Genomic DNA, 13,950 nt, shown 5'->3' with positions numbered 1-13,950 from the left:
ATGTAAATTCATTTACTCTGCAATCTCCTGATCTGTATTGGTTTCTGAAGCAAGGGACTGTTGGTTAACCGACACTCATAACGGATCTGGTTGAAACTCAAGCCTGTTCTGAAACTTTTATTGTCCCCATTTACTGTGAGTGGAGGGATGGAAGAGAAGCAGTGTACTGATATGTTGTGTCCATTTACTAAAATCAAGGTATTGCCCCAAGTTTGAAATCTGCAGAACACATTTTTAAAAAGACATTCCCAGTATCTCCCTGAACGACACGACAGGGACATGTTGTTCCAGAAAGCAGAGAGATAGTTTGACCATATATTAATGCTGTTAATGGCATTTTACATTTTGTGAATTCTGTCCTCCCATAAGTCTCCCAGGCACAGTGGTAGGCTTGTGGCAGATCAGGCTTACCCAGTGGAAGATCAACAAATTTGTCCCTTCCCTCAGTCCCCGCCCTCTCTCTCTCATTCTCCAGGGGAGGCTGGGCTGCGGGAGGGGCAGGAGCAAGAAAGCGCAAAAGCCTTTCCATGTCCACCCTCAAGAAGATTAAAGGACTGGTGGACACCTAGAGTGCTCCTCAGTACTTTTTAAAAAATGTTTGTCCTACAGAACTTCAGAGGCGACTCTGCCTCAATGTTAGTTATTGAAAAAGTGGTATACTGTTTTTAAATGTTTGTTTAACCATTGCGTGTCCCCAACCTGTAAGGATCCTGGATTTGTTTTTTTTTGGGGGGGGGGTGCTTCACTTCCTGGAGCGTTCCTCTTTCCCCCTCTCCTATTGTGGAGGAAAAAAGAAAAGTAAACACCCTCGGGGAGGGAGGGAGAGGGAGAGGAAAGGAAAATGAAGGCATCCCGTTCTATATCTTTGTTTTACAGCAATAAATGGTCGGACATGAAAACACGCACACACAAAAATCCAAGCAGGCACAGCAGCGGATGATGTTAGAGCCGAGATCTGCCTCCTGCCTGGACTTTAATTCGTGGATTTCCCTTAGAGGCCACCTGTTTCATGCAGGATCGGGCTTCAGCGGAGGCTGGGGCTGCCTAAGCCCAGGGGAGCCGGGGTTTCAAAGGCATTTCCTCCTCCGAGCGGCGCTACGGTTTCCTTGCTTCTCAACTCCCCCCAATAACACATCTTCCTTTGCCCCCGCCACTCCGCTCCAAGTCCCAACGGCTGTCCGGCCGGGAACGGCAGTTGGCGGCCGCAGGGAAATGGGAGGCAGAGGTGGGGGGGGGAGAGAGAGCGTGTGTGTGTGTGCGTCCTGTCTCTCCATCCAATCCCTGTGTGCCTGGGGGACATGCGCAGTGACCCAGGGACACACGGGACAGCTTGGACGCAGGGACAACTTGGACTTTATTATATAGGATACCACTAGATGACAGCATACTCAAGAGCATATGCCTTACAATTAAATCATTACGGTATTTTTAAATAAAAAATCAAATACAACAAGTTAAAGGTGTTGAGACATTAAGTTTGGTATCTTCTAAATAAACTAACACTTTCCTAACTTAAACCAGCACCATTCCTAATCGTTCTTAATTCTAAAATTAGCAGATATATCTGATGAAGTGTGCATGCACACGAAAGCTCATACCAAAATAAAAACTTAGTTGGTCTTTAAGGTGCTACTGAAGGATTTTTTTTTTTTTGCTTCGACTCAGACCAATACGGCTACCTACCTGTATTTATAAAGACTGTCTTTCTCCAAATTTTCATATTGATAAATTGGCTGCCAGTATGTCAATGTAACTTTATAATGCATTACACCAGTAGCTTATCATAGCTGACAAGCAGCAAAGTCATTAGGAAAAAATCACATGAGCCCATAAAGAATTAAGTTTTAGTACTGGTCTGCAGCACCTTGATATACTGTGAAAGAAGTATTCCAACAAGTATCAGACACTGCACAATTTTATACGCATGCACAACTGTCTAAGCACGCAATTCACAAGAGCTAATGGCATTTTAACAAACAAAGAGGAACAAACACCAGAAGTGCAGAGAAACAAGTTCTGAGTTGGGGCAACAGGGGAACTGAATTGAATAAACAGCTCTGGGTTTTTTAAAAAAATGATTTTATAAAATTCAAAATATATAAATACATTTGCATAGACTTACAAATTTGGTTGCATATGAACATATAACCTAAGAAATAAAATTTCAAAATAGCATAATTTTTAACTTGTAGACTGAGTAAAGAGCTCTGTTCTACAGAGATCAGTGGAAGAGAAGGGGGGCAGGAGAGAGATAAAAACATATTATTCTTAATTAAATTTATATACTGCTCTTCATCTTAAGATCAAGTATGGTTTACAGTATAAAAAGGGTGGTTTACAGTATATAATAAATAAATAAAAATTTATTATTTATACCCCGCCCATCTGGCTGGGTTCCCCCAGCCACTCTGGGCGGCTTCCAACAAAATATTAAAATACAGAAATCCACCAAACATTAAAAGCTTCCCTAAACAGGGCTGCCTTGAGATGCCTTCTAAATGTTTGGTAATTGTTGTTCTCTTTGACCTCTGGTGGGAGGGCATTCCACAGGGTGGGTGCCACCACCGAGAAGGCCCTCTGCCTGGTTCCCTGTAACCTCACTTCTCGTTGCGAGGGAACTGCCCGAAGGCCCTCGGCGCTGGACCTCAGTGTCCGAGCAGAACGATGGGGGTGGAGATGCTCCTTCAGGTATACTGGGCCGAGGCTGTTTAAGCCTTAAAGGTCAGCACTAACACTTTGAATTGTGCTCGGAAACGTACTGGGAGCCAATGTAAGTATTTCAGGACCGGTGTTATGTGGTCTTGCCGGCCGCTCCCAGTCACCAGTCTAGCTGCCGCATTCTGGATTAGTTGTAGTTTCCAGGTCACCTTCAAAGGTAGCCCCATGTAGAGTGCATTGGGTAGTCCAAGCGAGAGATAACTAGAGGCAGCCTTGTTTAGGGAAGTTTTTAATCTGTGATATTTGATGTATTTTAATGTTTGGTGGAAGCCGCCCAGAGTGGCAGGGGAAGCCCAGCCAGATGGGCGGAGTATAAATAATAAATTATTATTATTATTATTATTATTATTATTATTTATTATTATTATTAAGAGCATGCACCACTCAAGCGAGACAGTCTGCGGGCAGGTAAGGTCTCAGCCTGTGTACCAGATGGAGCTGATAAACAGCTGCCCTGGACACAGAATTGACATGTGCCTCCATGGACAGCTGTGAGTCCAAAATGACTCCCAGGCTGCGCACCTGGTCCTTCAGGGGCACAGTTACCCCATTCAGGACCAGGGAGTCCTCCACACCTGCCCGCCTCCTGTCCCCCACAGTATATCTTGAGTACAGTACAGAAATTGAAGAAGGAAAACCAGTCCTAAACTTCTGCTGCCTTGAGGCTATATTCATTCTTGAGAAAGGCTTTCGGAACAAACCCCAAGAACAATCAGTACTTTTTGACTTGCGGGACATCTTCGAGAAAAGAAAAGGCTCAGGAGCAAGCCCTACACAAATCCGGAGTGAAGCCCCTAAGGCAGTTGGATGGCATATTGTATGCCTCCTTCCAGCAACTCCTGCAGCCATGCTGGTGCCAGATGTATTACAGTACTTTCCTTAGACCACACCAGCAAGGCCAAGAGGGAGCTGGGTCTTGTCTTTTGGGCAGGCTTGTACTCCAGAAAGGTAGCAACACAGGAGGCAGCAGTTATGAGCAAAACACAAAACACAGAAAAAATAATAGCAATGCAGAAAATATAAGACATACTGGAATTAAGGCAAAACACCACATAGGCCAGGCTTCCTCAACCTTGGCCCTCCAGGTGTTTTTTGCCTACAGCTCCCATGATCCCTAGCTAGCAGGACCAGTGGTCAGGGATGATGGGTATTGTAGTCTCAAAACATCTGGAGAGCCAAGTTGAGGAAGCCTGACATAGGCAAAAACTGTTAAAACTTGCCTAAAACATACAGGACACAGGCGGAAGAATGGTAAGAAAATGAGAATAACTCTCAGGGGCTTGACAACTTCCAATTGTGTTATAATGCTTCTGTCTTGGCAGATTTAAACCTACCAGGTCCCCGCGACGGGGTGAGCTTCTGTTGTTCAGTCCCAGCTCCTGCCCATCTAGCAGTTTGAAAGCACGGCAAGTGCAAGTAGATAAATAGGTACCGCTCCAGCGGGAAGGTAAATGGTGTTTCCGTGTGCTGCTCTGGTTCACCAGAAGCGGCTTAGTTATGTTGGCCACATGACTCAGAGCTGTCTGTGGACAAACGCCGGCTCCCTCGGCCTATATAGCGAGATGAGCACGCAACCCCAGAGCCATCCACGACTGGACCCAACGGTCAGGGGTACCTTTAGGGCAGGGACAGTGATACAAAACTCCAACCAGGCAAAATATGAAATTTCAAGAAAGTTTACCCTGCAGTCAGCATGCGTGGGAACCCAGCCAATTGCTACTACCCGTACCTACATTGAAATTTGCCACTTCGGCAACTTTCAGCGAAAAACTTGATGCTCTCCAGAACAAGATCTGGGGCGAGCGAGGCTTTACTACAGCTACAAGTACACTTGCAAGGTGCCTATAAACAATTCCTAAGCACTGAGCCTATATGAACCGGTAAGACACTCCCTTGCCCATAGGCTTGCTGACGAAGATACAAAAGGAAAGGACTGTAAGAGGGAAGAGAAAAGCTACCAGCAGAGAAGCTGCACCTGTACCAAACTCGTCTTCTTACCATCGTGCACCAACAGAGCCTGCCTCCCTTAAGCTCTATACGGTAGTTCCCCATGGTGGGCGTGGGGCTTCTTTTAAGCCAGACGTGAGGGGCCAAGGCACAACTCCCCCCCCCCCCGCATTGCTTCTTAAGGCGCATTAACTCCGTGCTCGCCGCCACCATCAGCTCCAGCCTCCTTCCCTCCTTCCCTTTCGAGTGGGGGAAAAAAGAGGGCGAATAACAGCAATAGCAACAAATTTGTGTGTCCGGGCGGCGTTGGCCGCGCGCCCCACAGCTCAGGAGCGCGCGGGGAACCGAAGCGCCGCCCGGTTAGTTTGTTTTGCTCTCGCGCCGGTCCCCGCCCCCCAGCTCCTCAACCGCCCTTCGGCCGGCCGCGCCGCTCCCCAAGGCTGACAGGGCCGAACCCTTCGCGGCAGCAGCGGCCCAGGGCCAGGCTGACCGCGGCCTCTTCACCGGGGTCCGGCTCCGGCCGCTTCAGGAGAAAGGAGCTTGTCGAGAAGGCGCGGCAAGCGGAGTCAGAAGGCTCCTCCCCCTTACACGGATGACTTTTTTGGGAAAAATTCGAATCGCTGAAAGTCAACGGTCAAAACAGCGAATGTGAGCGAGCGCCGTTAATGGCTAATTAGGGTTAGAGCAGCGGGGGGGAGACCCCCCCCCCACCTGGTGGAGAGAACCTTTCGGCCGCCTGCGGACTGAAAGTTGCCAGCATCCGGCTTTATATAGCCGGTCCCCGCTTCAGGCGATTGCCCCGCCTCCCCGGCGTTTGATTGGCTTCTTCCGGCGCTTGCACGGCCTCCGCGGCGTTTGATTGGTTAGCAGGCGGAGCGCGCGCTGCTTCTCATTGCCTGCGGGGTCATGGGCGGGAACATAATCTGGCGGAAGTTCATGGTGAGGTCGCTCTGCCTTGTAGCAGCATGCCAGGACATGCCTGCTTGCTAGTTTACTGTGTTTTGCAGTTTTCGTAGGCTTTGCCTTGGGGGCCCTTATTCGAACTGTTCAGACATGCACGGAGGCATGTTGCAGCACGCCTGTCTTTATACCAGTGTTCCCCCATTTCCTTCACAAGCAGGGATGGATCTTGTGAACACAATTTAAAGTCTAACAAATGCTTTCCGGACACAAGGCAAGGCTAGTTCATCTGATACATTAATGTTAACCTTGATTTGTAGGCATATATACACATTGTTGAAGGCTGCGTCTGCCCTGTTGCTGTATTTATTTATACCCCCCCACCCAATTTAAAAGCCATGTGGATGGTTGTTTTCGTTCAACAAGAACAAACATAAAAAGCCACTGTTGTTGCCAAAAGTATTTTGCTTTGCAGTGCTTCATGGTAAGTCCATTCTGGCTTAATGGTAAAACATGCCAAACTGGGATCTTAGGCTGAATGAGGTTGTAAGAAAGGACCTGGTGAACTATATGAAAGAAACATTTAATTAAGCCTATACTTGAAAAAAAGAACTAGTGCCTTAGTTTGCTTTTTACAACCTTCCTCCAAGTCATTATTTCCCCCTTATATATTGTAAGCCTGTCATTTTTCATCAATAAACAAGTAGTCTATTCTACCGTATAGACAACCCCAAATTTCTACCCTAAACAAGTATGCATGGAAGTGTTACCTTTATTCATCTTTCAGAAAGCTGTGAGGCTAAAAGCCTCACCAAGGATGCCATGAATTTGTGTTTCTTCCCCACAGCTTTTTAAATAAAAATGTTTCAATACAACAGGAATCTAGAAGCACTTCCTGTGTACTATATTAGCCCCAACTTCAGCATATTCTTCTTTGGATATCCACATCTCCTGGAAGGCAGAGAGAGAAGCAAGGATAGATCCTCCCATCCAGACAGAGATCTTCCTGTCAGAAGGTGCTTGGACCATCACCTCTGTGTCCTTGGGAGCCATACGAATCAACTCCTTTGTGAGGCGATCAGAAATGCCAGGAAAGAGACTTGAACCACCAGAAAGGAGTATGTTGGCATACAAAGTGGTCCTCAAATCGATATCACATTTCATTATAGTGTTGAACAGCAGTTTATCAATACCTGGGGCTTCCATGCCAATGTTAGATGGGCGAAAGAGGGTCTCAGGGCAGCGGAACAATTGGTTGTGGATTTTAATGATTTGCCCATCAGGCAATTTCCAGGTTTTCTCAATTGAAGTTGGTTTTTTAGCCATTTCTTCCTCAGGGTTCAAGCACACGTAACACAGAGCCTCCTTGATGATTCGCACAATTTCCCTCTCAGCTGTGCTCACCAATGCAATGCCGCTTTCCCTCAGGATCCTCATGAGATATTCTGTAAGATCCCGGCCCGCCAGGTCAAGCCGAAGAACAGCATGAGGCAAGCAGTAGCCCTCAAATATCGGGACAGTGTGGGTGACGCCGTCGCCAGAATCCATCACACAACCTGTTGTGAGGCCTGCTGCATAGAGTGCCAAGACAGCTTGGATGGCCACATAGAGAGCTGGTGCCTCAAATTTTTCAAAGAGCAGCCTTGTCATTTGTTCACGATTGGCTAGTGGGTTGAGTGGTGCCTCTGTTATCAGAGCTGGTCTTGTGCAGGAGTTTAACCTCAATTCATTATCATAAACGTGTTTCCATATTTTCTCCATGTCAGGCCAGGAAGTGACAATTCCATGTTCCACTGGATATCTATAGAAGAATAAAAGAATATGGTGGTATTATATTATCATAATCTGTCATGCCCCAAACCTTTAGTATTCCCAGCTTTAAAATGCAGCATGCATTGCCTATGTACCCTTGTGAAAGCACAAAGCAAACTTTTTGTACTACTAAATTTGCCAGCATCTTATGTACTCTCTATGTATTGCATGTGCAAGTGTATGTAAAAACACATTGAATCAGAAAATAACCAAAGTGCTAAGTGTGTCTAGTATTGCACTTGAATCTGGAACATCAGGTTTCAAAATCTTTATCACCTGTGGAGTTCATTGGGTGACCTTGGGCCAGTCACTCACTCTCCACCTAAACTACCCCTTGGGGTTGTTGTGTGGATGAAATGGAAGGGAAGGGGGAACCATATATGCTGCCTGGAGGATAAGTGTAGTAAATGAAAATAAATGCCTCATGAAGAGTGTGGCTCCATGATGAATCAGAAGCATTTTCAACCTTTTCTTTTTTTACTGTCATGGATTTAAGGATTCATTTCTAGATTGATTGATTGATTGATTTCACTTATATGCCACTTTCCCACAACAATCTATACCCAAAGCAGCTTACAACAAACATTCAAAACAATAAAATAATACACAACATATGGAACATGTCAGTTAATTCAAAAATCAACAATTTAGCAAACACAATAAATTCAGCATCCCCCCCAATACCCCAATTTAGGCTCAAAACAAAAGCAAAAGTTAACCAACAATAAAATTCCTGGTAGTGGTCTTGCTACTTTTCAAAGGAGCCTGACTTAAATATGGGGCTGTAGATGACATACAAGCAGGCTCCCACATCTCCTGCAGAGGAGGCTGGCAGCACCAAAAGGCTATTGTCAGGCAGCGCAATGGTGGCTAGTCTCTTCTCCAGCCTCCTGGAAGTGCCAACTGCAGTTGCAGGTCTTGCTGCATTTCATGAACACCTCAGCAGCCTGCCTTAAATGCTGTTCAGTGGGGAAGAGTCCTTTCACCAGGTTAGATGACATATAGCTGAATATCCATATCCTTACTCCAGAGTAGACTGGCAGCAGCAATGATGGTAAATGCACTAAAATGCTGATGCATTTACATGAGGACTTCATTTTTTTTAAATGCCAACTGATGTAGAAATGTGGAGAACTGAATTTAAGATTGGAAAAACTAAAAACTGAGCAAAACCAACATTGATAGATTCACCCATCCCTCACGGGCCCTAGCTGATAAAGCTTGGGAATTGTACCTGTGCCAGGGTGTTCTCCGTGGGGTGAGGTAGCCATGACTGTTAAACCAATTTCATTTGTAATATGGATGTGTACCAGAGACTTTTAAGTCCCAGCCCTTCTACCACCATTTTAAACATAGTATGAGAAAACAAAGCCAAACTGATTTTAGCTACCTTATGTCTATCTCATATGTTTGGTGGAGTTGGGGGTGAAAAGTTCAGTGTGAAACTGGATACACTGCAAACCATAGAGGAATGCTCCAGATAACCATCAATCCATTATAAGCTGAGCTTTGAAACTCACTCTACCCTGTTACTAGGCATTGCATTGATGGGACCATGACATTTCCAGAACAAATTGCACCCGGACTGTAGATTGCAAAATTGGCTCTTTTTTCCCTGAGTCTAGCCATTTTGAATTTGACTATGAATCTCCTGCAAATAAGTCAATTTGAATGTCAGATGCTTTTACAGTACCTGTGAACTAGTCCTATTCATTTATGTTGACCTAATTTGCCAATTAGTGCAGTTAGATGACAGCCTAAATTTTGAATCCTAAACATGTTAACAGAAGCCGTGTTGATATAGGGCTTCCACACACTAGCTTCAGTCTCGAAAATTTGGTTAAACCTATAGCAGTGGGGCTTTTCATAATTTACCAGACTCATGCATTTGAATAAAATTTCAGGACAACTCTTTGGATCAGGACCAATGTGTTTCTTATTCTGAAGCCCTCCCAAAACCTGTTTATCCCAAATAAGTCTATTTTAGCTTTGTTAATTTGGAAAAAAAAATTCACAGTGCTCCTATATGTAAAAAATAAAAATAGTAAAGTACCAGTCAGTGAATAACCTTAAGATTTTACAAAATGTAGTAAATTTCAGTTTTATTGGGAGGCTAAGTATTTACAAGTGAGCAGATATCCTGAAGTAATGATCACTGATCCATTTTGACCTCTAATTTGTTCATTTTCAAGAGTGACTCACAGCTGCAGATTAAGGCTTGCAGCTGTTTCAAGCTGGTGGGCGGAGCCCCTCTCTCATTGCTCTTAAACCCCTCCTCCTAGCCATTTCCCCTGATGCCACTGCCCTCCTCCCTGGGCTGCTCCTATCCTTTTTTTTTGTAACCTTCCATGGGCCACATGCTATTTGTGACTGGAGCAAAAGGCAAAAGTGGGTGGTGTTGTGTATTGAAGTTCTCACCCTGGCCGGCAGGGGTATAGTGTAGATTTCACTCAGGTCCATGTCAGTTAATTTAGGTGGGAAACCCTGGGCTATTGTTGTTACAATGTTGTCAGCCGGCTGCCTATAAAAGCAGGCCGGCTGAGCTGTTCAGTTAGTTCTGTTCCAGCTTGCTAATAAAGTGCTGCTTGGAGAAATTGCTGTGTCGTCTGCTATGTCTCTACCCACCATTTAACAGGTGGAGCAATTAATGCAAACATTTGCCTTTAGCTAGTTTCTGCGCACATTCACACACCTTCTCTCAGGAAAGCAAGAGGCATTATCAGAGTTAAAGGGCACATTCCAGCCAGGCAAAAACACTCAATGACAGGGCCAGTGAGGGGGGTGTTCTGGGCAAAGTCCCAGGGGTCAAATAATAGAGGCTTGGAGGGCTGCATTTGGCCCCCAAGCCTGAAATCACCACCACCATTCTACCCTATTGTGACACTATAGCCTTCATGAGCCTGAATCACTTTTTGCATGAACTCACCACTCCCCTTCTGTTTACCATCCCAGGCCACTTGTTTCCCTAGACACCCCCACTCCTAAGAAACTAGCTTAGCCAATATGCATTGCTTCCCTACGGTTCAATTTCCCCCATGCCTTCCAAGCACCTGAGGGAGAGGATCCCTCTTTTTGCTTGCGCTTCATCTCCAATGTAGAAGTCCTTCTGGCCAGCACCCAACATCACAGACTTGGCCTTGGGGCGGCCTATTAGGTTGGTGAAGATGACACGCGGTTCTTTGTCCCCAGCCACGCCAGCCTTGAGCAGACCTGAGCCATTGTCTATCACCACAGCTGGTGGCAGCTCACCCATCCCTGAGAGTTGGTTCTGCTTCCGCCTAGTTCCTGAGCGGTGATTCCCTGAGTGATGGTTCTGCTTCTGCCTGTTTCTGCTCAGGGCACTTGACTCTCAGTGGGGTTGTCTTATATTGGGGGAAGAGTAAGGCTAACAATCTTCCCAGGCATGTGTGGCTGGCTCTATTGTGACTTACATGTTGCTATGATACCTTCTTCTGAAGCTTTGTCAGGCTGTGAATATCTATATGACTAGGAAATGAGGAAGGATTTTTGTTTTGTTTTGCTTTCTGTGCACATACTGTGAATCATTATTCCAAGCCTCAAGAACCCAGCGGGAGCTGATACATACAGTAAGGGCGAACAGGGCACTGTCCCACCAAGTTGTCTATAATCATCATCATCGTCATCTATCATTTATACCTGGGTTTCCTCAGCCACTCTGGGTGGCTACCTTCAGCCAGCCCCCATTATGCAATATAAGCAAAAACAAGACTATGTTCTTAACCGTTAATGAATCTTTGTTGCAAACTGCTATAGTTCAGTAGTGTCAAGCATGAAGCTTCTGGGACAAAAGGGATTCCTATGCCTGGGACTACTAGAGAGTAACAAATACAATTGAAACCATATCAGGCCCTGTTTAGCTTTGCAAATGTGTTAGCAGTTTTATTACTGTACCACTAGGAGGCAACATGAGCATACTTCATGTAATTTGAACATGTCCTGTCTCCATAATTCAGTTACTCTTAGGGCAGAAATTAAGTTACAGTGATCCAGATTTGCATTTTGTTTTATGCATCTGTTTACTTATTTGTAGGTTTTTATATGAATGAGAGAGCTGTAAAGGTGTTAGGGGAAGGTTCACCCGCTGACTAACATGCTCAGCATATAATGCAGATTTGCATTACCCACAAGTGAGAGAAGAAATGAACAAGGTGTGACATGATGAAGGAAGGACGACTAGCAAACAGTTCCGCACAGAATAACCCTAAATTTACATAGTCAGAATTAAGTTCCAATGAGTTCAATTAGAAGCTCTATAGTCTGGAAATTTGATGAGTGTTTGTCAGGCTTCTGGGTGCAAGCCTACGGTACTACAATGTTCACCTGCTAATTTCTTAAGGGCTTGTTGATGTTGTTGTTGTTGCTGCTGCTGCTGTTGTTGTTGTTTAGTCGTTTAGTCGTGTCTGACTCTTCGTGACCCCCATGGACCAGAGCATGCCAGGCACTCCTGTCTTCCACTGCCTCCCGCAATTTGGTCAAATTCATGTTGGTAGCTTCAAGAACACTGTCCAACCATCTCGTCCCTGTCATCTCCTTCTCCTTGTGCCCTCAATCTTTCCCAGCATCAGGGTCTTTTCCAGGGATCTTAAGGGCTTGCAGTAGGTTATTCCTAGCAACCTGTAGTTGGATAAAATCACCTTGTGAATGTGTTCTTCATGGCTGCCCAAAACTGCACAAATTCCTTTGTCCTGGAGGATCTCCTCCTTCCTGGTCACTGTGCCTTAATTTTTTTGAATGTGATTTATGCATTAGTTATTAAAATAATTTATTAGCTGCTTTTCAAGTCCTCAGAAAAGAGAGGCAGCCCAGGAAAATTTCAATAATGTTTTTTAAAATCGTAAATTTGGTATGTTTTTAAAGAACAATGCAGTTTTGGAGATCAAGGTCAACTCAGGCTACTGTCTATGCACACTTAAGTGGGAGCAAGCCCAACACAGAATGCACCTGAGAGTATAACTGACGAGGAAACATGCCGAAGATTGAGCTGTCAAATCTTCCTGCATGGACATGGCTGATTGATCTCCAAAGATTTCAAGGATGAAGTTCTTTTTTTTAAAAAAAAGTTTCTGTTTCCGCCCGGTTTCGAACCGGGGACCTTTCGCGTGTTAGGCGAACGTGATAACCACTACACTACGGAAACCTGAATACAGGAATGTCCGCTTCCTCTTCCTCCAGTAAGTACAATTGCTGTTAATTTCAGATGTGCGTCCTAAACAAATAGAGCAGATAAATTAAGTGGGGGGGGGGGTGTTATGGGAGAGCTAATAGCACCATTTCCACAATTAAGCTCCCTGGCAAGGTTTTACCTTCTCATTCTGCTTGTGGAGAGGAGATACAGTATATACATATACTGTATATTAGCATACATCTGGCTACCGCTGGGTGGTGGGATCTGCTGTAGCAATCCCCTGACAAATGCAATGGTCGTTAAAGCTAGAAAGGAGACAAGAGCAATTTTAGTTCTAACTGTAAACGCCCCCCCCCATGCTGGCCGGAACAGATAACAGTAATCCCTTTAGAAATATATGCAATCATAAGTAGGAAAAAAACCCAACTCCCACAACTAAGCTTGCTCTTTTCTCATTTCTTGTCTTAGGGACAATGCATTTGTCATGGAACTCCTGCAGCAAACCTCGCATCCACCGGTAGCCTGCATGTATACTAAGATATATGTCTCCGCAAGAGACAGAAGCAAAGACTGCCGAGGAACGGGGTTGTGTAAATAGTGTTGTGACCTCAAAAACTGCCACTGCAATGCTCTGCTCTTTTCCTTTAGACTTAGAACACACGCCTGAGATTACAGCAATGGTACCGGTATTTACTAGGGAAAGAGGAGGCGTGGTAAGTTGTATGCAAGTTTCCGTAGTGTAGTGGTTATCACGTTCGCCTAACACGCGAAAGGTCCCCGGTTCGAAACCGGGCGGAAACAGACAAAGTTTTTTTTAAATATATATACACTATTGGATATACGAACATGAGTTTGACCAAACTGCGGGAGGCAGTGGAAGACAGGAGTGCCTGCCGTGCTCTGGTCCATAGGGTCACGAAGAGTCGGACACGACTAAACGACTAAACAACAACAATTGGATATCAGCATGTCCACGCAAGGAATATCTGACAGCTCAATCTTTGGCATGTTTTCTAGGAAGTTGTAATCTCATTGCGTTCTGTGTGGGGCTTGCTCCCCGTATGTTTGGAAGTTCCGCGCATATCTCTATTTGGGCTTGACTATTCAGGATTATAAATATACTTTTGGAATAATAGTTCAGTATTAAGTACCATGTATTGTGCTAATGTTTAGATTCGCCCTCCTATCGAGCCACAGGCATATATATAGAATAATTTCAAACGTTCTCGTATAGAAGTTTCCGTAGTGTAGTGGTTATCACGTTCGCCTAACACGCGAAAGGTCCCCGGTTCGAAACCGGGCGGAAACATTAAGGTTTCTTTTTCTTGAATTTATTCATTTTGAGCCGCTTATATTACGGATTTGGGATTCACTTTATTCGCTGTCAAAACGTGTTTTATTTAGTTCAACCTGAAATTGCCTAATAC

The 13,950-nt window shown here is 44.9% G+C and overlaps 1 protein-coding gene and 3 non-coding genes across 5 annotated transcripts; 2 read left to right on the top strand and 2 right to left on the bottom strand.

Annotated features, from left to right (window-relative positions):
• Positions 1–6,433: 6,433 nt before the first annotated feature.
• Positions 6,434–11,028, bottom strand: ACTRT3 (actin related protein T3). 2 transcript variants are annotated; one of them, XM_035133281.2, is made up of 3 exons: positions 11,007–11,028; positions 10,428–10,614; positions 6,434–7,366 (listed from the first exon to the last, which is right to left on the bottom strand). In XM_035133281.2, exons 1-3 carry the CDS (start codon positions 11,026–11,028, stop codon positions 6,448–6,450), a joined length of 1,128 nt encoding a protein of 375 aa, XP_034989172.1. In that variant the 3' UTR covers positions 6,434–6,447. The 2 variants fall into 2 exon arrangements, with proteins under 2 accessions (XP_034989172.1, XP_060130357.1); XM_060274374.1 differs by lacking the exon at positions 11,007–11,028 and having other exon boundaries at positions 6,434–7,358; positions 10,495–10,516.
• A 1,434-nt stretch (positions 11,029–12,462) lies between these two features.
• TRNAV-AAC (transfer RNA valine (anticodon AAC)) lies at positions 12,463–12,535 on the bottom strand. Its single transcript has one exon. It is a non-coding gene; the product is annotated as a tRNA-Val (tRNA).
• Positions 12,536–13,251: 716 nt separating this feature from the next.
• Positions 13,252–13,324, top strand: TRNAV-AAC (transfer RNA valine (anticodon AAC)). Its single transcript has one exon. It is a non-coding gene; the product is annotated as a tRNA-Val (tRNA).
• Positions 13,325–13,759: 435 nt separating this feature from the next.
• TRNAV-AAC (transfer RNA valine (anticodon AAC)) lies at positions 13,760–13,832 on the top strand. The gene has a single exon. It is a non-coding gene; the product is annotated as a tRNA-Val (tRNA).
• Positions 13,833–13,950: the final 118 nt, after the last annotated feature.

Source organism: Zootoca vivipara, chromosome 5 (genome assembly GCF_963506605.1).
Source record: "Zootoca vivipara chromosome 5, rZooViv1.1, whole genome shotgun sequence".
Lineage (NCBI taxonomy): Eukaryota > Metazoa > Chordata > Lepidosauria > Squamata > Lacertidae > Zootoca > Zootoca vivipara.
Note: the sequence above shows the minus strand (reverse complement) of the source record. Positions and strands in the feature narration are given on the sequence as shown.